Source organism: Pseudochaenichthys georgianus, chromosome 12, assembly GCF_902827115.2.
Source record: "Pseudochaenichthys georgianus chromosome 12, fPseGeo1.2, whole genome shotgun sequence".
NCBI classification, from domain to species: Eukaryota; Metazoa; Chordata; class Actinopteri; order Perciformes; family Channichthyidae; genus Pseudochaenichthys; species Pseudochaenichthys georgianus.
Window position 1 is genome coordinate 30,751,720 of NC_047514.1, and position 22,033 is coordinate 30,773,752.

General features: G+C 43.2%; 1 protein-coding gene across 1 annotated transcript in view; it reads right to left on the minus strand.

Moving 5' to 3' along the window:
• The window catches only part of LOC139434889 (rab9 effector protein with kelch motifs), a 147,265-nt gene that overhangs the window by 123,904 nt on the left and 1,328 nt on the right, over positions 1-22,033 (minus strand). The window contains 5 exon segments of the mRNA XM_071204932.1: positions 2,216-2,316; positions 2,409-2,460; positions 2,640-2,786; positions 4,152-4,240; positions 21,893-21,971. Coding sequence (XP_071061033.1) covers positions 2,216-2,316; positions 2,409-2,460; positions 2,640-2,786; positions 4,152-4,240; positions 21,893-21,971 — 468 coding nt within the window.

Genomic DNA, 22,033 nt, shown 5'->3' on the forward strand with positions numbered 1-22,033 from the left:
CGGCTCGCCTCGAAAGTAGACGAGAATAGCCGATCGCAGCCGGGGGAGGTCTCAAAAAGCTCGCCTGAAGTCGGACAGCTCGGAGTCGTCTTCTTCTCTCGGTTTTTTTGGCAGATTGCAAACAACTTTAAGGTGCATACCGCCACCTCCGGACTCGGCTTGACTCGGTTTGCATTTATAAAGAATGCACACATGTGTTTAATCGTTAATGTCAGATAGATATGTATTAAGTAAATACATGCAGTATGCGAAATGCAGTTTAGCTTCTAACCAGGTGCAACAAGCAGTGAAGTGAAAAGTAATGTACACAATCTACAGAATAAAATGAATTGAATGATGAATAAACAGTGGGGTATGAATACACTAGATATCAGCCTGTGAGCAGTATGAACAGTGGGGTATGAATACACTAGATATCAGCCTGTGAGCAGTATAAACAGTGTGTATGAATATGCTAAGATATATAAAGTATGAAAACGGTAAGCAGTATAGTATAAAATATATAGATATTAATTTCATGATGATAAACATTGTGGAACAAAGATGAAAAATGTGAATGGATGTGGCGACGTAAAACTGACACAAAACAACAACAAACTTTTGCTGAGCCAATTGGAGAGTTTCATCAGCAGCACGTGGTAAAAACCACCAATGAGCGCTCAGCTTGAGATACCAGCGAGCTGTTTCCCATCAAGCATTTCGCTTCCGCAGCCCGTGGAGAGGAACTGCTCCGCCTCGCTGCGCCTCGCTCTCAAGGCTGCGGGCGTCTTTGTCCCGCGAGATTTCAACGTCTCATGTGGGCGAGCCTCCAGAGCAAGTCGGACAACATGACTAACCATCATGCAACGCACTAGCAAGACGTTGATCGCAATTGCGCAGGTCTGCGTCGGTGTCGCTTGTCTCAAACAAGCCTCCTATCACCGAGCTTCAACCATAGCCGAGGATCTTGGGTAATCAGTTCAGTGGGTGTGTATCGCCTACGTCTGTTTCCGGTGACTTTATTTTCAAATTCAGTTCCTGACGGACGGCAAAAAAGCCAGAGATTATAGAATTAAACAAATCAATAAAAACTAGGATAATTGTGTGTTATTGGTGAGTAAATAACAGTGTGTTATTTAGAAAAGAATAACAAATTAGCAGGAAAAAAAGATTTAAAAAATATATATTTCAGTATCCTGAGCCCCATTTCTTTTCCTCACAGACGAAAAAAAAGTCAGACATTATACGATTTAAAATCAAATCAATAATCGTGGCTTGATATTGAGTAAGAAGATGTTTTTATGAACCACAAAGCTTCCGGTCTTTCAAGACTCGACCGGAAAAAAAGACGTGCTGCAGGCACGAAACATACTACCAATAGAAATACATTGCTTTTAAAATCGTTCTGTGTGGCATGAAAAAAAGGGGGAAATCGTGTGTGTGAAGTGAACACGAATCAATAGATTAAATATCGTGACTATAACACGAAATGCCGTGAGACTAGGTTGGACCGAATGAAGAAAATGTGCGGGGAAATAGAAGGGTTTGCAGTTGTTGATGAAAGTTGAGTGGAGAAGTAAAGTGGGAGAACAGTGCTGCAGTATCACTGTCACATCGTTACACCAGCCACTGTTAGTATAAAAGCATATTCCTCCACCTTTTGATTTGCCGGAGAGCTCCGTGTCACGATCCGCTCTGAACAGCTGGAAGTCTGGCAGCTGCAGCGCCAAGTCCGGGATCGATCCACACTACCAGGTCTCAGTGATGCACAAAACACAAGATGTAGGAAAGTCTCTGTTTCTACCAACCAGTAGCTGAATCTCGTCCAGTTTGTTGCTTATGGAACGCACGTTGGAGAGAAATATTCCGGGTAACGACGTGCAGAGTGCGCGGCTGCAGAGCATAGACTGCAGAGGCGCGCGAGCGTCCCGGCCCGTTTCCCCCTCCTGTGGCGTTTCGCTGCTCGAAAGCAGGTAAGCGCACCTTTCACAAGAATGTCCAATCATTTCACGGAAGAACAGAGAAAAGTGGGAAAGTAATCCGCTGAAGTTGTTTCTCTTATGTTTAGGAGCTCTTCCCTGGTGAAAGAGTTTGATGTACGTAAACACTGAATTAACGCACAAAACAAGCGCACCACAACACCGAAGCAGCCATCCGCGGCGCCGAGTTGTCAGTTATTTAATTTCTGCTATGAAAATATAAATACTAATGAATTTTTTTTAAATAGATTGCTTACCTGTGTTGAGAACATAGAAGTCTTTACAGAAGTCTCCATTTGCTTCACAACCTCCAAACATGAACACCTGATCTCCAACCAGACCAAAACTCTGACCACACCTACGTTAATATAATAAAAACCATGTGTATTTTAGTTAAATACAATACAACATTACTGCTTTGCTTTGTAAAACTATAAATACGTGTCTTACAGGGCGGGAGGCAGCGATCCACTCGTTTTGACCGGCATCCAGGTGAGAGATGCTGAAAAAGAGCAGAGATAAGAGATTAAACGCAAAAAAAGAAATTACACATACAGACTTAATAAAGTAATTCATTCTAAATGAATGATGATGATGATTTGGTTACTTATGGTAAGTCGCTTTGGATAAAAGCGTCAGCTAAATGTAATGTAATGTAGTGTAATGTAATGATTTATGGACCTGTATTGAAGACCATGAGATCATCAGTTGGATTCCCTCCCAGAATGCCTCCATACACATAGATGTTGTCTCCCACAGCAACAGAGCTGTGTCTGAGGGTCCTGAGGGTCACCCCTCCAACTGCTAAGTGATCCCAGGTCAGAGACACTGTAAGGAAATGGAAATATCATCACAGTACTGTTAGACTTTATTTGACTTTTGTAAGAAATTAAAATCAATGTTTAATGACGTAATTTAGTTTAAACATACAGTAAGCTTAAAACTGTTTTATTCTGAAAACATTTCCGGTTAGCATTAGCTTGTGGCTAACGTTGTTGCTAAAGGAATGTACAGTTTATTTTGAAAAGCTTTACTGTGACGTCACTTCCGGTTTTACGTTAACAACGATTACAGCCATTAAAATGCGTAAAAAGCAAAAAAATGCGTAAATACGTAAAAAGTCATGAATGAGTGTATGAGGAGAAAAGGCGTGTGGAGTTATACAATGAAACAACACATTCTCACTCCCAACTCGGCCTATGTTGACGTTATGTCAGGGTCCCTGTCGTCACTTTCCAACGCAAGGGGGGGCCCTTTTGCGTCGAGTTTCAACTATCAACTCCAAAAGTCCGACATTATACAATCAAACAAATACATAAACACAAGGATAATTGTGTGTTATTGTTGAGTAAATAACAGTGTGTGGTTTAGAAAAGAATACAAAATTAGAAGGAAAAAACTATGAAACAATACAGATTTCAGTTTTCTGAGCCCCTACTCTCCTCCTAACTGACGGCAACAAAAGTCCTACATTATTCAATTAAAATAAAGAAGTAAAAACAATAAGTGTGGCTTGAGATTGAGTTAGAAAAAGGTTGATAAACGCTGTGAGAATGGATCTGCGGAGAGCATCTCGCCGCGATCTCAACTCGTCTATTACCAACGTTCAGGGAGCTCTATGCAAGTCAATGGGACGCCCTGATAGTTGAAACTCAACGCTATAGGGCCCCCCCTTGCGTTGGAAAGTGACGACAGGGACCCTGACATAACATCAACATAGGCCGAGTTGAGAGTGAGAATGCGTTGAATGAACACACTACGTCTAAATCCTCTGTTTTACGCGATATCGGACATAGAAGAATGTGGAGGGCGGACCCCCGTCGTCACAGTCATTGAGAGGAGGAGCCATGCATGAGATACAGACTGAGAGACAACGTGATCTCTCTCTCTCTTCACCACAGCTGTTGTCCCTATATCGCTCTGTTTGTTTCAGAACCACATTACTTAATTAAAGTATCCAATTTGAACCTTTTCCGAGACTCCATTAGTCTCCTTTTAACTTTCTCCTGGCTGCGAAAGAACCAACACAAATCGACACTTTACTTTATTTACATTGTAAACAAATATGTATTAGTATTTCCTTGTCTGACTGTAAGACCAGTAATTTCCCCATATGCACATTTTTCAAATAAATGTATCTTTTTAACAACGTCAACAAAAAAACTCTTTTCCTAAACATGCTCACATGCTCACCTATATCAAAGCTGTAGACTCCTGGGAGACACTCTGCTGCGTCAGGGCTGGACGCTCCTCCAAACAGATACAGCTTCCCTTTCACAACACTTCAAAGGAGGCAAGAAGAAGCTATAATACAGAGCTGTACTCAGAAGTGAAAGAAGTACTCAGATCTTGTACTTAAAGGGGACCTATCATGCAAAATGCACTTTTGTATGTCTTTTATACATGAATATGTGTCCCCACTCGGGATGGGTATCGTTAAGGTTTTAACGGTACTACTACTTTCATCGATACCGCTTATCGGTCCGGTCTTTTAACGGTACTTTTATCGGTTCTTTTGGAGAGAAAAAATAAGGTAAACTAACTAAACAAATTGTGAACAAAACTAACATTGCTTTTTATTTAAATTAAATACATAATATTTCACATCAAAAGAAACAACACTGTTTTAACAAATCGTATTAAATAATGTGATGACAGAACTGTAAACAGAATAGCTGAAACTTTAACAAAATAAATAACTCAAAGTTTCCTCTAATCATTATGTTTGTATCATTGGGTTAACTCCGTGTGTTGCTGCTAGCATACAGAACACCTGACGTGGAAACGTTACTCGTGGAGGGGGCTACAGAGCTGCTAGAAAGACAGTAGAACCCGGTGCACTCCTCCGTCTGCATGTGGAGCACTTTTGATAAATGTTAATACAGATTGCTCGTGTTACCGCCCTCACATGCTGAACTCTGCTCCATCGACAGTTTAGGTGAAAATGTCGATGGAGCAACTTTACATTTCTATGCGGATGATACTGTGATGTATTGTGCAGGTCCCTCCATTAAGGAGGCTGGTGTTACATTACAGGCTGTTTTTAACACTATTCAGACTCAGCTCTCTGAACTAAAGCTTCTTTTAAATGTTGATAAAACCAAGGTAATGCTCTTTTCTAAAGCTAAAAAGACACCAGAGCCTGTTTTAGATATTGTAACTACGCAAGGAACAAAACTTGAAGTTGTTGCCTGTTACAAATACCTTGGTATCTGGCTTGATTGTCTCTCTTTTAAACTCCATGTCAATAACCTGCTTAAAAAGCTTAGGGTTAGGCTAGGTTTCTTTTTCAGGAACACGTCCTGTTTCTCGCTTGAGGCCAGGAAAAGGCTCTGTGACCTTTGACCTGTGCTGGACTCTGGGGATCTGGTCTATATGAATGCACCTGCCAATTGCCTGGTCAAGTTAGATGCTGCGTATCACAGCGCTCTGAGATTTGTCACAAACTGCAAAGCATTAACCCATCACTGTACCCTGTATGCAAGGGCTGGTCTGCTTTCACTAACTGCACGGAGGCTCAGTCACTGGTACATTTTTATATACAAAGCCATGTTAGGGAAACTTCCATCTTATATCTGCTCCGTGATCTCTCGGAGAATTGTAAGTGGCTACTACCTGAGATCGAATGCTGTGGTTTTATTAAATGTGCCAACTGCTAGGACTGTCTTAGGGAAGACAGCTTTTAGATGCAGCTCCTCTGTCTTGGAATAGTCTGCAAATTAAATGGAAACTGAACAATCTGGTGCCACTAAATGTTTTTAAAGCTCGGTTGGATGCTACTCAATCGGAAGCTGTTGGTACGAGGGGGGTGTACTACGAAGCAGGATTTTCGTTTAGCCGGCTAAATTCAGGGAAAACTCCGGCTTTCCGGTCCTACGAAGCTGGTTCTCTTTTTAGCAGGCTAGATCTCCATGGTAACTTATGCTTAGCGGCTAACCAGGGGGGTATACTACGAAGCAGGATTTTCGTTTAGCAAGATAACTTCTGGGATTTCCGGTATTACGAAGCTGGTTCACTTTTTAGCGGGCTAGATCTCCATGGTGACTTATCCTGGAACCTAGTCTGTGCTCCGAAGCAGGATAGGTTCCAGGATAAGAGATCAACTCAGCGAAAGCACCACGCCTGCTGACCCATCAGAGCTCAGTGTGCGGAGGAAATACAGTTTAAACTGCGGTTGCAGGAAAGACGGCCGGCCAAAATCACCGACTGTGTGAACGTGAAAATGAATAGAACATCACCTCCATCTTCAGAGCAGTCTGACTATTATAACTATCATTATACTATTATGTTAAGAAAGCTTAATTAAATATCTGCTACACCATAGCCTAAGTAACCGGATCAAAGTAACATTACGTAGCCTACAGTCCGCGGCACTGTGAGTGCAGACGTCGATGTGTCCCATTATCATTCATATCACTTCATAATGTATCACATATCTCCTGATCTGAGTCAGCTGAGCCGTATCTGGCCGTGCAACACTCACAGCGTCACATACTGTATGCAGAAGTATTATTTTAAGCAACACATTAAGTTGACGAAACACTCGAGTCAAATGTAATGAAAGTCAGATGGTGTGTTAGACGGGCAGTGATATCATAAACCTGTTAATGTACGCATTCAAACACTTGTTCTGTTCCCAGCTGTGTTCACCTTGCAGGTGCAGCTCTGAGGCTTTGATCCTGATCAAGTGTTTAAGTCATGGATGTTTAAAGTTTAAAGGTGACATGTCATGCTTTTCCGGTTATTGCCCGTCCCCTTGCAACCCTGTCTCCTAAAAATTACGTTCCCACAGAACTAAACTGCATTCTCAATTACGTTTAGCTAGAAACGTATTTACTCCCACGTTACGTTTGTTATGAACGTATCTCAAATACGTGTATTTTCTACATATCTTCTAGAAACATGTTTTCTCCCAGGTTACGTTCCTTATGAACGTATCTGAAATACGTTTATTTTCTACATATCTTTGCCATTTATTGTCTTGCTTATAATAATGATAATAGTCATTTATAAATATCATTTTAGAGCACACCTTTGAAATCGACAATCGGGCTCGATATATGGTTAAATTAAAATCAGTAGGCGAGGCTGTAATTTCGCCAGCTGTTACTCTCATGAGCGAGGCAGAACATAATAGTTTTAACATGCCAAAAAGCTGCTGTGTCGTTCATTGCACCTCAAACATTAAAACAAATCCAGAGTTACGTGTTTCTGTACTTCCTCTAAGAAGAAAGGACAGTAACAGAAGAGCTCTGTGGCTTCAGGCTTGATCGCCGTTCAAATGACAGCGCTGGTTTCCCCAAAAGTGGGCGGGGCTGTAAAGTGAAGTAGATTTTACTGTCATCTATTATTCAAAACCATTCTATTTATTCTAACGTATTACATGCCAGTGTTTTATCTTTTATTTATTTGTTTTTATTTTAAATCGTATAATGTCGGACTTTTTTTGTCGTCTTTGAGGAAAAGAAATGGGGTTTAGAGATTCAAAATACTGAAATCTGTATTTTTTAAAATCTCTTCCTTCTAATTTGTTATTCTTTTCTAAATAACACACTGTTATTTACTCAACAATAGCACACAATTATCCTTGTTTTTATTTATTTGTTTAATTCTATAATCTTGGGCTTTTTAGCCGTAAATAAAGTCACCAGAAACAGACGGGACATTTCGAGATTTAGGATGGCCCAAGACACTACACTACCCATAATCCCCAGCTATCGTTTGGGACTACAGTCCCGTTGACAAACCCCGTGATGTTGCGCCAAGGTTACGCCGAGCGTCAAGCTCTTTGAAATGGAACGAAACCACGGCAGACTATTCAAAACTGGACTCGAACGCCCCACCAGAACTACACATGATGGCTATTGTGTTTCGCAACATGTTCTCTATGGCACGTCTCTACTGGGAATTGTAGTTTTAAAAGACGTTTTTCCCAAATGTAGAAGTTGACAGTATTAAACTGTGTACATCCCTGGAGGTTTAGGGGATAGGAAACACATTGGTGTGTACACATTTAAAACATCTAATTACTAAATGGGTGAAAATCGCTTGTATCCATAATGGGCAGCATTAATATATACCCACACGACAGCTCATTGTTACTTTGTTATTCTACTCCACTACAATTCAGAGGTTAACCTGGTATTTTTACTCCACTACATTTAGTTTAGCTACTTTGCAGATTCTGATTAATGATGTGAAATATAAACAACCCTTAAAGCAGACTTTAGTTACACCTGAATACAATTCAGGGAAGGTGATTGTCAAGTGCCAACAATCAGGAGAGATATTTGATAGTTGGTGCTTGAGAAGACTAAACATTTATCTGCAGATCTCTATAAAGTATATTCATTACTCGTTATTCTCTACTAATAGTTAATTAAAAACTGTATAATGGCTATTTTGCACATCCCTTTCAAGATTTCAAGGTTTTCTAAGGTGTATTGATCTTATACACAACTTGGGTCGCAGGTTCCTCAACAGACATCTATCAATATGTGTGTACTGTATACCTCCACCATTAAACTGTCATATTCTGCACATTTCTTATTCCATCTACATACATAAGAGTATAATTAATGTGTATAATATCATTTAAAATAAGTGTTTCAACATAGTTAACATTGCAGGAAAGCAATATTTTAGACGTTAAGTACTTTGTCAGGCTTAATATTCATCTGTAGATAGATACCCCCAGAGCTTTTTTCTTGTTTAAAAGAAGACCTTAACCTAAAGTATTTTTTAATGTGTTAATAAAGGTTAATTCGTTTTTCTGTTTTGCACATCCTCCTATTAATATCTTTGAACATCCAGCACTAAACTGTTTTATTGTAGAGATCACTTAGTATCTTCTTGACTTTTTATATTCTATATTTCTATCACAGACCTTCTACTTTCCCCCTATGAAAGTATGTACTCTTAATATTGTTTTGATCAAATAAGATTATTCAACAAAAATAATTCAATAACATGCTTTAACCACTAGGCGGTGCACACAAGGTACACACAGCATACTAATAATAACTTTTTATTATTAGTGTAGACACTTATGTATAACATCTGAAGATGTGTAATTTTATTCATGTTTTTACATAATTTTACAGGATATTGCTATACTATTTCTCTTGTTTTACTTCTACACATTAATATCTGATTTGTAAAACATCACAGACAGAAAGGCATAGGCTGTCCTTCATTTAATAGTAAGCTATTGAAATTGTGATTCCATAGATGTGTCTCCCATCACCCAAATCCCCTGACTATTCTCTCAACTCAGTATTTACATTCTGATATTCAAAGAAAATCAGTAATATCTTTAAAAACTACAAGTCCTTTTCTATCAGCTGTGCACAGTTATGGTGTAAATATAACCTATATACCAATTGGATCAAATATAAAAGTCAGCCGAATTACTATTGATACTGCAAGGAGAAGTATTGTGTGAAAAGAAATTGAAGATGTTGTTTAATTGTTGATATATTTATGATCCACGTCAAGTATTCAGTTTTGGCAGCAGTTCTCCTGTTTGTCTCTCTCTATAAATAAAGAATTACGGCAGATGTGTAATATTTAATGCAGCCGAACCGTGTATTACAATGCCGTTATGTGATGACTTCCAAAGAGAAAAGCAAGCACACTCTGAATTAGGTATTATTTTATTTTTCGTTGTCGGATATCATATCTCCTTATCATATCAACACCATATCCCAGCGTGCATTGCGGCTAAAACATCCAATCAACAAGCTTCAAGCTGAGGATCTTGGGTAATCAGTTTGGTGGGTTTGTGCATGGGTTTGTGGTGTGTATCGCTCAAAATGTCCCGTCTGTTTCCGGTGACTTTATTTACGGCTAAAAAGCCCAAGATTATAGAATTAAATGAATAACTAAAAACAAGGATAATTGTGTGTTATTGTTGAGTAAATAACAGTGTGTTATTTAGAAAAGAATAATAAATTAGAAGGAAAAGATTTAAAAAAATACAGATTTCAGTATTTTGAGGCTCTGAGCCCCATTTCTTTTCCTCACAGACGGAAAAAAAGTCCGACATAATACGATTTAAAATAAAAACAAATAAATAAAAGATAAAACACTGGCATGTAATTTACGTTAGAATAAATAGAATGGTTTTGAATAATAGATGAGAGTAAATCTACTTCACTTTACAGCCCCGCCCACTTTTGGGGAAACCAGCGCTGTCATTTGAACGGCGATCAAGCCTGAAGCCACAGAGCTCTTCTGTTACTGTCCTTTCTTCTTAGAGGAAGTACAGAAACACGTAACTCTGGATTTGATTTAATGTTTGAGGTGCAATAAACGACACAGCAGCTTTTTGGCATGTTAAAACTATTATGTTCTGCCTCGCTCATGAGAGTAACAGCTGGCGAAATTACAGCCTCGCCTACTGATTTTAATTTAACCATATATCGAGCCCGATTGTCGATTTCAAAGGTGTGCTCTAAAATAATATTTATAAATAACTAATTATCATTATTATAACCAAGACAATAAATGGCAAAGATATGTAGAAAATAAACGTATTTAAGTTACATTCATAACAAACGTAACGTGGGAGAAAATACGTTTCTAGAAGATATGTAGAAAATAAACGTATTTGAGATACGTTCATAACTAACGTAACGTGGGAGAAAATACGTTTCTAGCTAAACGTAATTGAGAATGCAGTTTAGTTCTGTGGGAACGTAATTTTTAGGAGACAGGGTTGCCCCTTGTGTTATGAAGGTTTTTATGCATGTAAACGGTCTGCAGAGTCAAAACCCTCAAAGTACACCCTGTAGGGAGTAAAACTCTAAAACAGAAAATACCTCCCCAAAACGCCTCGTTGGAGATACGTCACTGTCCATTTGATTCTTCCGGGGACATCATGATGTCATGTCGTCCCCGGAAAGAAATGGACCAATCCGTGGAGCCGTTACGTTACGTCCGCGGAGCCGTTACGTTAAGCCCCCGCTGATTGGTCCAAATTGACCAATCCACGACTTCCTCACACACTCAGTGCAGGCAGCTCTGCTGATCTCTCCTCCCTCGCTGCAGGCTGATAACAGACAGTTGGGATCGCGGCAAAATTCTCTCTGCAGACCCATTCTCACAGCGTTTATCAACCTTTTGCTTACTCAATATCAAGCCACACTTATTGTTTTTACTTCGGCTGTGACTTTGTGTGTGCTCAGGGTGAATTTGACTAATCGGAGCACACTGGGCTCACAGGGAGGGGGGGGGCAAGAGCTGCAACGAGCCGTTAAGGACAGAGAGTGAATACACGTACTTTACAGAGATGCTGTATGCGGAACCAATGTGAGTTTGGAAAATTGCACAGTATAAATCTATTCTAGTAGAGCTCAACAATGGAATTATGATCAGTGGAAATGGCCATGACATGTGACCTTTAACTTCTTCATATGTCTATTATTATAGTTGACTTTTCATTCAGGAAGTATGACGCTGCGCTGTCAGTATGCTTCTCCATGTTTGTGATTGGTCGAATGCTCCAGATACCACCCCTTTCATGTGAACACCTAGATAGGACACGGCTGGCTTGAGCGATCCACTTGATAACCCGCGTCGTAGTACCGTTTAGCGAGAGCGCGTATGTTTTGGATTAGGCCAACCGGCTAACTCAAACATATCCAGGTTAGGTTGAACCAGGTTCGTAGTACAGGCCCCTGCTCATGTGGATAGTTATTGTAAATTGTAATCCCTGTAATGATGCTGTAAGATGTCCTTTTTGTTGTTCTGTTTATGTTTTTATGTTTCACGTGGAACTACTTGAGCAGGTCTCCCTTGAAAAAGAGATCAATGATCTCAATGGGATACACCTGGGTAAATAAAGGTTTGAAATGAAATGAAATGAACCACACCTCGGAGCGCGTTCTCTCCGCCATCTCCTCCGTGTGTGTGTGTGTGTGTGTGTGTGTGTGTGTGTGTGTGTGTGTGTGTGTGTGTGTGTGTTTGTTGCTGCATGTAGCAGCCGCGTGTGTGTAAACTGCCCCGCCCCCTCGCAAGCAGACGGGGCAGAGAGATCGAAAATACTAATTATAATCATAGACGCATTTTGCAGTCTTTTTGCGCATTAGAAACGGAGTTGGCGACAGTAAAACTGCAATATAATGTTTGTGTAGCAATAATACATATGACATATATTTTTTAGATGTCTCCAGTAGCCTACCGATAAAAAGACAGATAACGTCGGAGTTTAACGGTACCACGGTCTTTAATAATTCAGCCCCATAGCCCGTTCAATACCGGGCCTCGGTACCCATCCCTAGACCCCGGTGTGTCAGGGAACTCACTAAGTGTCAGAAAACACAACCGTCTCTTTTCCATCCATCCATCCATCCATCCATCTTCTCCCGCTTATCCGTGGTCGGGTCGCGGGGGTAGCAGTTCCAGCAGAGAGCCCCAAACTTTCTTTTCCCTGGCGACATCAACCAGCTCTGACTGGGGGATCCCAAGGCGCTCCCAGGCCAGCGAAGAGATATAATCCCTCCACCTGGTCCTAGGTCTACCCCTTGGTCTCTTCCCAGCTGGACGTGCCTGGAACACCTCCCTAGGGAGGCGCCCAGGTGGCATCCTAACTAGGTGCCCGAACCACCTCAACTGGCTTCTTTCGACGCGAAGGAGGAGCGGCTCAACTCCGAGTCCCTCCCTGATGACCGAACTTCTCACCTTATCTCTAAGGGAGACACCAGCCACCCGGCGGAGGAAACCCATCTCGGCCGCTTGTATCCGCGATCTCGTTCTTTCGGTCATGACCCATCCTTCATGACCATAGGTGAGGGTAGGAACGAAAATGGCCCGGTAGACAGAGAGCTTTGCCTTCTGACTCAGCTCCCTTTTCGTCACAACGGTGCGGTAAAGCGACTGCAGTACCGCTCCCGCTGCTCCGATTCTCCGGCCCATCTCACGCTCCATTGTTCCCTCACTCGAGAACAAGACCCCGAGATACTTGAACTCCTTCACTTGGGGTAAGGACTCATTCCCTACTTGGAGTGGACAGTCCATCGGTTTCCTGCTGAGAACCATGGCCTCAGATTTGGAGGTGCTGATCCTCATCCCAGCCGCTTCACACTCGGTTGCGAACCGATCCAGTGAGTGCTGAAGGTCGCAGACCGATGAAGCCATCAGAACCACATCATCTGAAAAAGCAGTGGTGCAATCCTTACTCCACCGAACTGCAGACCCCCCCCCCCCCACGACTACGCCTCGAAATCCGATCCATGTATATTACAAACAGGATTGGTGACAAAGCGCAGCCCTGGCGGAGGCCAACCCTCACCGGAAATGGGTCCGACTTACTGCCGAGGACCCGGACACAGCTCTCGCTTTGGGAGTACAGAGATTGGATGGCCCTGAGTAGAGACCCCCTCACCCCATACTCCCGCAGCACCTCCCACAGTACCTCCCTGGGAACCCGGTCATACGCCTTCTCCAAGTCTACAAAACACATGTAGACCGGATAAGCGTACTCCCAGGCCCCCTCCAGGATCCTTGCGAGAGTAAAAAGCTGATCCGTCGTTCCACGACCAGGACGGAATCCGCATTGTTCCTCCTCAATCTGAGGTTCGACAATCGGCCTGACCCTCCTTTCAAGTACCTTGGAGTAAACTTTCCCGGGGAGGCTGAGTAGTGTGATGCCTCTGTAATTGGCACACACCCTCTGATCCCCCTTTTTGAAAAGGGGGACCACCACCCCGGTCTGCCACTCCTTCGGTACTGTTTCCGACTTCCACTCAACGTTGATGAGACGTGTCAACCATGACAGTCCCTCAACACCCAGAGCCTTCAGCATTTCCGGGCGGATCTCATCCACCCCCGGAGCTTTGCCACTGTGGAGTTGTTGAACGACCTCAGTGACCTCCCACCGGGAGATTGGTGTTGATCCCCCGTCATACTCCAGCTCTGCCTCTAACATAGAGGGCGGAGTTGTCGGGTTCAGGAGTTCCTCAAAGTGTTCCTTCCAACGCCCCAACACTCCATCAGTTGAGGTCAACAACGTCCCATCCTTACTGTACACAGCTTGGATGGTTCCCTGCTTCCCCCTCCTGAGGTGTCGGACAGTTTTCCAGAACAACTTTGGTGCCGCCCGAAAGTCCTTCTCCTTTGAACACCGACCACTCTGGTTCAATGTCCCCAACCTCCACAGGAATGCCCGAAAAGCTCCGCTGGAGGTGTGAGTTGAAGGCCTCCTGAACTTGGGCCTCCTCCAGACGTTCCCAGTTCACCCGAACTACACGTTTGGGCTTACCAGGTCTATCCAGAGGCTTCCCCCGCCACTCGACCCAACTCACCACCAGATGGTGATCAGTTGACAACTCCGCCCCTCTCTTTACCCGAGTGTCCAAAACATACGGCCTCAGGTCCGATGATACGATAACGAAATCGATCATGGACCTTCTGCCTAGGGTGCTCTGGTACCACGTACACTTATGAGCATCCTTATGTTCGAACATGGTGTTTGTTATGGCCAATCCATGACTAGCACAGAAGTCCAGTAACAAACCACCACTCCGGTTCAGATCAGGGGGGCCGTTCCTCCCAATCACGCCCCTCCAAGTGTCTCCATCATTGCCCACATGTGCGTTGAAGTCTCCCAGCAAGACTAAGGAGTCCCCTTCAGGAGCCCCATACAGGACTCTTTCCAGGGTCTCCAAGAAGGCTGAATACTCTGAACTGCTGTTGGGTGCATAAGCACACACAACAGTCAGAGTTTTCCCCCCCATAACCCGCAGGCGTAGGGAGGCGACCCTCTCGTCCACTGGGGTAAACTCCAACAACGAAGCACCTAACCGGGGACTTGTGAGTATCCCCACACCCGCCCGGCGCCTCACACCTTGAGCAACTCCGCAGAAGAATAGAGTCCAACCCCTATCCAGAAGTAAGGTTCCAGAGCCGACGCTGTGCGTAGAGGTGAGCCCAACCAGATCCAACTGGTACCGCTCCACCTCCCGCACAAGCTCCGGCTCCTTCCCCCCCAGAGAGGTGACGTTCCACGTCCCCAAAGCCAGCTTCTGCCGCCCGGGTCTGGTCCATCGAGACCCTCCGCTTTCACTGCCACCCTTCTGGCAGCGCACCCGACCCCATCGATGTTTCCCGTAGGTGGTGGGCCCGCGGGACGGAGAAGCGGAGGTGTTGCCCACGTTGCCTTTTCGGGCTGGGCCCGGCTCCGTGGCAAGCCCGGCCACCAGACGCTCGCCGACGAGTCCTCCTTCTGGGCCTGGCTCCAGAAGGGGACCCCGGGCTTCCTCCGGGCCGGGTATCCTCACTTCCTGTGTCGTCTTTCATGAGGTCTTTTGAACCAATCTTAGTCTGGCCCCTTGCCTGAGACCAATTTGCCATGGGAGACCCTACCAGGAACACAAGGTTCCAGACAACACAGCCCCCAGGTTCATCAGGGCACACAAACCTCTCTACCACGGTAAGGTGCTGGTTCTTCAGAGAGGCGTCTCTTTTCCTCCATACCCAAATCTTCCCGCGGGAAGATTTTTTGTTTTAAATATTGAAGTTAAAAGCATCAATCTGGTGCACTTTGAGAGCAACATTAAGAGATCTATGGATACATCTCTCAACACCAGAGGTGGGGACTCGAGTCACATGACTTGACTCGAGTCAGACTCGAGTTGCATATTTTTTGACTTGAGACTTGCTTGACTAACATTGATAAAAGACTTGACTTGACTTTGACTTGGTATTTATGACTTGAGACTTGACTTAAGCTTGAGATAGATGACTTGAAAGGACTTGACTGTTTAAAATTAAATATTTGCGTTTGTTTTTGTAGTGAGATATTACATTTAGTTTTTTCGAAAAACGTGATTATAGCGCTGTGCGCGCAAACCTGGCAACCCACTAGAAGGCAGGAGTCTCAGTTAACATGGCAGCGGCTAGCTTTACTCCAAAAATACTGAAGTTTGGATTCAAGGATTATGTTGTCGTTGACGGCAATAAGAAGAGAACAGCGGTATGCAGGGTCTGCAGCATAAAGATCAGTGACAGGACCACCACGACATCCAACTTCATTCATCACTACAAAAAAAACACAGAGAAAGGTGCGTGCATGTGTTGTGTTAGCTAGAATGCTAACGTTAAGTTTAAGCTACGTTAGACTTGGTTTCAAATCGATTAAGCATTGCAAAGAGAAGACAACGGTAAATGAACACTAGAACCTCCAAGGGATTCATTTTTACTAACCCTGATAGCAGTGGCGGCCGGCCCATAGGGGCGCTAGGGGCGCCGCCCCACCTCTTGCCAGATACAAAATAAAAAATTAAAATTAAAATTAAATAAAATATATTTAAAAAAAATATATTTAAAAAAAATATATATTTTATATTTACATTTTTAATGAACAAGGTAAATATCATACAATTAGTATCACAAAAATGTATAATCTATAATACAATCTCGTTTAAAATTGTGTTACGATGTCTAAAGTTACTGATAAGTCACCTGTTTCCTGCCTGGCCTTGCCCATGGCATTAGTTTATCATTACGGGGCAGAGCCCCCGAGCGAAACAGCAGCAACCAGCAGGTTGCAAAAGTCTCAATAGTAAACGGTGCCGCCGAAACATAATTTCAGCCGATCAGCGCCGTCAAATATTTTGGTCACGTGGGCGCTCACGTTGGCGCCCATGTTGCTTACGTGCGTTGACGTGATTTGTTTTTTAGACTCGTGAGTAACCAAGGTGACGCAGTATTTGGATGAGAATGGTGTGCAGGTGGAGTCGCCGCACCTCGGTCCGCACCCAATTCCGTGCAAGAGCCACTCTCCAATCCTTTTGAAAGGAGAAGTTTGGGAGATAAATTGATACTTAAAGACCTTGGACCGGACCAACCCGATTTGTATATATCACAGCAGGCTCGTGAAAAAGACAAAACGTATCAACAAGGCTTCTCACATGGCTAGCTGGATGCAAACAGGTAAATGCTATCTTTTGTTTCACATGCTTGCTCTTCAAACAGCCGGGGACAGATACGATCTGTTCAGAAACTAGACAAAAGTTAAACAAGTACAAACCACAGACTGTCTGTGTCATGGAGAATACAGTCGCTGGTTTATTTATGTCTGTAGGCCGTTGTTGTGAGTGTGTACGGTCGGAGCATATATAGCGTTAGCTTAGCCAAGCTCCATTCAGGGAACAGGCATTCTAAAAGGTTTTTCGCCTGCCGTCTGTCTGCAGACTTGTCAAAGCATTAATTCATGGTTTTTACTAACCGGTATCAGTATGTTGTTACGTCGGCATCATTTAGAAACGTCTATTATAATTTAATCACGGTAAAATATGTTCATGTTGTTGTAGCTGTAGCTCCCGAGCCAGCGCGTCTTGTTTGAATGATGCGAGTAAACACAGCTGACAGCTGCGTGAAACTCGAGCGACTAGAGCGATGCGATAGGAGCGTTTAGAGCGAAGCGAATATTCGCATCGCGTCCGGTCTGAACGCAGCATTAAAGCGAGCTCCGCGCTGCACTGGAAACGCGCCATTACATCACCAGAAGTCCTAATTTAAGGGGTCATTTGTCCCAAAAAAAATTGTTTTACTCACTCTATCAATAGCCCCACCAAAAATATGTTCCACCAGCCGCCACTGCCTGATAGTGACGGGCTGTCAGGAGAGGGAGAGAGAGGAAAAGAGATGACTCGTTACTTTCCCCTGTGTTATTATCAGAAGTTACTGTAAACTTTTGAATAATGTAGTTCATCTACTTTTAGTAGTTTGTTTAAATGTTTTAATTATGTTGTTTTTGTTTGTAGAAGTGCATCATTCCTTGATTTATTGTAAAATGAATCTGAACTGTTTGATCTGTTATGATCATCCACACTGCAGATTTGGGGACAGAGCCTTCTCAGTGGCAGCTCCTATGCTCTGGAATTCCCTCCCCCAAGATCTCTGCCCTTTCACACCAACGCGTTTTCAGCTCCGGCTCGGAGCTGGAGCTGAAAAGTGCCGGTTTTTCCTGTTCATACCGCAGCGGGGCGCCTCTTAGCTCCGGAATCCAGTTCACTTCCAGCTCCAAAAGATTGTCGGTCTAGAGAGGCAAGAGCTTCGGAGCTAAGAGGTGGCGTCGCTTACGTCTCTCTTACGTCGAGGCGTGCAGGAAACTAAACCCACCTCCCCTGAACATGGGTCGACTGCAAGCCCCCAGGAAGTGCGCCGGAGTCTGATGAGAATATTCGTGCTGGTCAAACGGCGGTACTACACTTCCTTTAGGTTGCTGGGCCCGGAAACACTTTTTCCCATTGACTTACATGGGGAAAGAGTGGTCTGTAACTCGTTGGAGAATTTTTTTAAAACTAAATAAACTACCCAGTATGAACACTTGTATAGCCCTTATTAAAAACATTCGTTCCTCAATTTGTAAAAATGTGCTAATAACGTTATTCTGAGAGTTATTTCCCTCGGCATTATGAACGCGCATCTAACCCACGGGACCGCGCCGCCCGGCACATTCATGTTACGTGTTCAGCACTACATGAGTTTCTCTTTACCCATGGATGCACAATAACAACGGACCCATATCGCCTTACTGCCAGCCCACGGAGCTGTAATAATGGGGTACATGGGGCACTTGCGCTCTCCCCGTGCTCCTCGGGAGAGGTAGTGCATAATGAGCCCATACAGGGCTGCCTATGGGCGGACGGGGGGAGCTCTCAGCACTGTTTTCCGAGCACACTTTTCTCGAAATAAACGCGTCAGTGTCCTCTGTCAGCCGCAGCCCGGACTTCTCCATGGTTATAGCCGAGGGAGAAGTGAGTGAGGCGCAGCGGCTGCTAACCAGAAAGCCGGTCAGGGACAGTGAGGTGGAACGGTGTTGTTGGATGACAGCGCGTGTATACATCGCCTGTGAGAGATATAACGAGGGGTTACGTATGGTAACCCTTGTCATATAAGCACAGGCGGAGCCCTTTACTCGGGGCACTGTCTGTCCTATACCGCTCGCTGAAGAGAAGTGTAGGATGACGGGAACGGGAGGCGTGGCCGCCTTATATACGGTGGACTTGTGCACGCATTCAGGTAGGCCCGCCCCGGGGCCGGCTACGTCTATGGAAATCTCAGTAGGTGAATGCTTGCATGATAAGGTAGTACCCATAGAGTCCAGTAGAGGGCTCCGCCTGTTCTTATATAACAAGGGTCACCATAGGTAACCCTTCGTTATGTTCACATACTTATTTGATTATTAAAATGTAAACCGATCTTTTTCATATGGGTGTTTAAAGTTGTACCCCCTAGATCTAGTCTCTAGTAATTCTGCTCAAAGTGCACCAGATTGAAGCATTTCACTTTAAAATGTTCAAACAAATCTTTCCGGGGGGTATACCCCCGGACCCCCCTAGAGGATGTGACTTCCACCCCCAATTAAAACATGTTCATACAATACTGAATATATTTGAAACCTTCTTTATGTATATAACCAACATGTCAATACCTAATCATAATCTCGCAGAGGGTACCAAAATGTCTAGAACCGGCCCTGACCGTGGCAACTCTCTCTCTCTAGTTTTGAGGACGCTGATTGGCTACATTTTATGACACACGTTCATATCTTTAATCAGCAATTGGCTAACCTGCTACAGAGACCCGCCTCCGTGCGGCTCTCTCTCTCTCCATCTTGGGGCCTCTTCTCTTTAACGTCTACGTGCTACCACTGGCTCAGATAATGAAGAACAACAAAATAAGTTACCATAGCTATGCAGATGACACACACATTTACGTAACAATTTCACCAGGAGACTATGCTCCAATTCAAACACTGAGTAAGTGCATTGAACAAATCAATGACTGGATGTGTCAGAACTTTCTCCAATTAAACAAAGATAAAACTGAGGTAATGGTTTTTGGAGCCAAGGCAGAACGTTTAAAAGTTAGCGCTGCAGCTTCAGTCTGCAATGTTCAAAACAACAGATAAAGCTAGAAATCTAGGTGTAGTCATGGACTCTGACCTGAGTTTCAACAGTCACATTAAAACAGTTACTAAATCAGCCTACTATCACCTAAAGAACATATCTAGGATTAAAAGACTAATGTCACAGCAGGATCTGGAGACACTTGTCCATGCTTTTATCTTCAGTAGACTGGACTACTGCAATGGTGTCTTCACAGGTCTCACTAAAAAATCTATTAGGAAGCTGCAGCTGATTGAGAACGCCGCTGCTCGAGTCCTCACTAACACTAAGAAAGTGGATCACATCACTCCTGTTCTGAAGTCTTTACACTGGCTTCCTATGTATCAAAGAATAGATTACAAAATACTGCTGCTGGTTTATAAAGCACTGAATGGTTTAGGCCCAAAATACATTTCTGACCTCCTGCTAAATTATGAACCATCCAGATCTCTCAGGTCTTCAGGGACTGGTCAGCTTTCTGTCCCCAGAGTCAGAACTAAACATGGAGAAGCAGCGTTCAGTTATTATGCTCCAAATATCTGGAACAAACTCCCAGAAACCTGCAGGTCCGCTGCAACTCTGACTACTTTTAAATCCAGGCTGAAGACTTTTCTTTTTGTCGCTGCTTTTATTTGAACTATTCATATCTTAGACTGCACTGTAACTTTTATCCATGTACTTATTCTTGTAATGTTTAATTGAACTATTTATATTTTAGACTGCACTGTAACTTTTATCCATGGATTTTTTTCTTAATGTTTATTTGATTAGCTTTTCTTTTTTAATGCTTAATGTCTTTCATTTTTTTTTTTTTTTGTAAAGCACTTTGAATTGCCTTGCGTTGAAAAGTGCTCTATAAATAAACTTGCCTTGCCTTGCCTCTCTCTCTCTCTCTCTCTCTCTCTCTCTCTCTCTCTCTCTCTCTCTCTCTCTCTCTCTCTCTCTCTCTCTCTCTCTCTCTCTCAAATGTCAGGTGAACAATATTGCCAAAGCGTCAAGGATAATACAATTCAATAGTGATATGATAAGAAAATTAAATACAATTCATTCATTAAATAATTTACAACAATATATTATTACAAAACCGCAATTATCAAAATATAAAAAGAAAGAAAGACCCATGAAGTAGAGGAGTAATCAGAGTGAGCTGTGAGGAGATGAACAGCTGTTATGTGTTGTTGTTGGTGTTGTTGTTGTTGTTGTTGTTGTTGTCTCTTAGGCTGTGACATGCGCTCTCTCTCTCCCTCTCTCTCTCTCTCTCGGTTAGTAAGCATTTTAGCTCCTTTGTTGTTAATATTGATGGCCATTTCCTCTATAAAGTACACAAGTCTCTCTGTCTGTATTCTCGCGGCGCTGTCCTCACATCTGTGAGACTGACAGGCAGAGGGAACTCACTATATTGTTTTGAATCAAACATCAATCAATTAATGTAATATTTGTAAATGAGAATAATCACTTTTTGAATAAATATGATGAAGTTGGATTCATATCTTACTGTTTCATGTGGGTCTTTGGGGATGTGGAGTTTCATGTGGGTCTTTGGGGATGTGGAGTTTCATGTGGGTCTTTGGGGATGTGGAGTTTCATGTGGGTCTTTGGGGATGTGGAGTTTCATGTGGGTCTTTGGGGATGTGGAGCTTTCAGATCAAATAGACTTTGGTATCTTTTTTATTGTAAGTGTATCATGTAGTGTTGGATTCACACTAGTCTGGTTCCGGTCTTGACTCGGTCTCGCCCTGCCTTGGTCATGGCCTTGACTTGGTCTCAACCTCTTAAAGTGTTGGTCTTGTCTTGGTCTTGGTACTCTCCGGTCTTGGTCCTGTCTTGGCTTCGGTTAAGGTGATCTTGACTACAACACTAGCCCATGCTATTCATTTAGCAGATAAGCTTACAGAAGCAAACTGTAACACCTTGCCAAGGCTGGTCATCTATTTAATTCCAATGATTTACTTTCTAGCGCGATAGAGAAAGTGTAATATTTTTCTCAGATATTCCCCAATGCTCAATGACAAGTAATAACCCAGAATTGTAGTTTACCATAGAGTGTGTCCTTCTCTGGCTGAGGGAACTTCTCCGCTCTGAGGAATCTCTTCCCACAACACAGCATCAGGAGAAACTACAAACAACAACACAATCTCAAGTTACTTTTCATTACAACATCACAGCACCAATGTAATA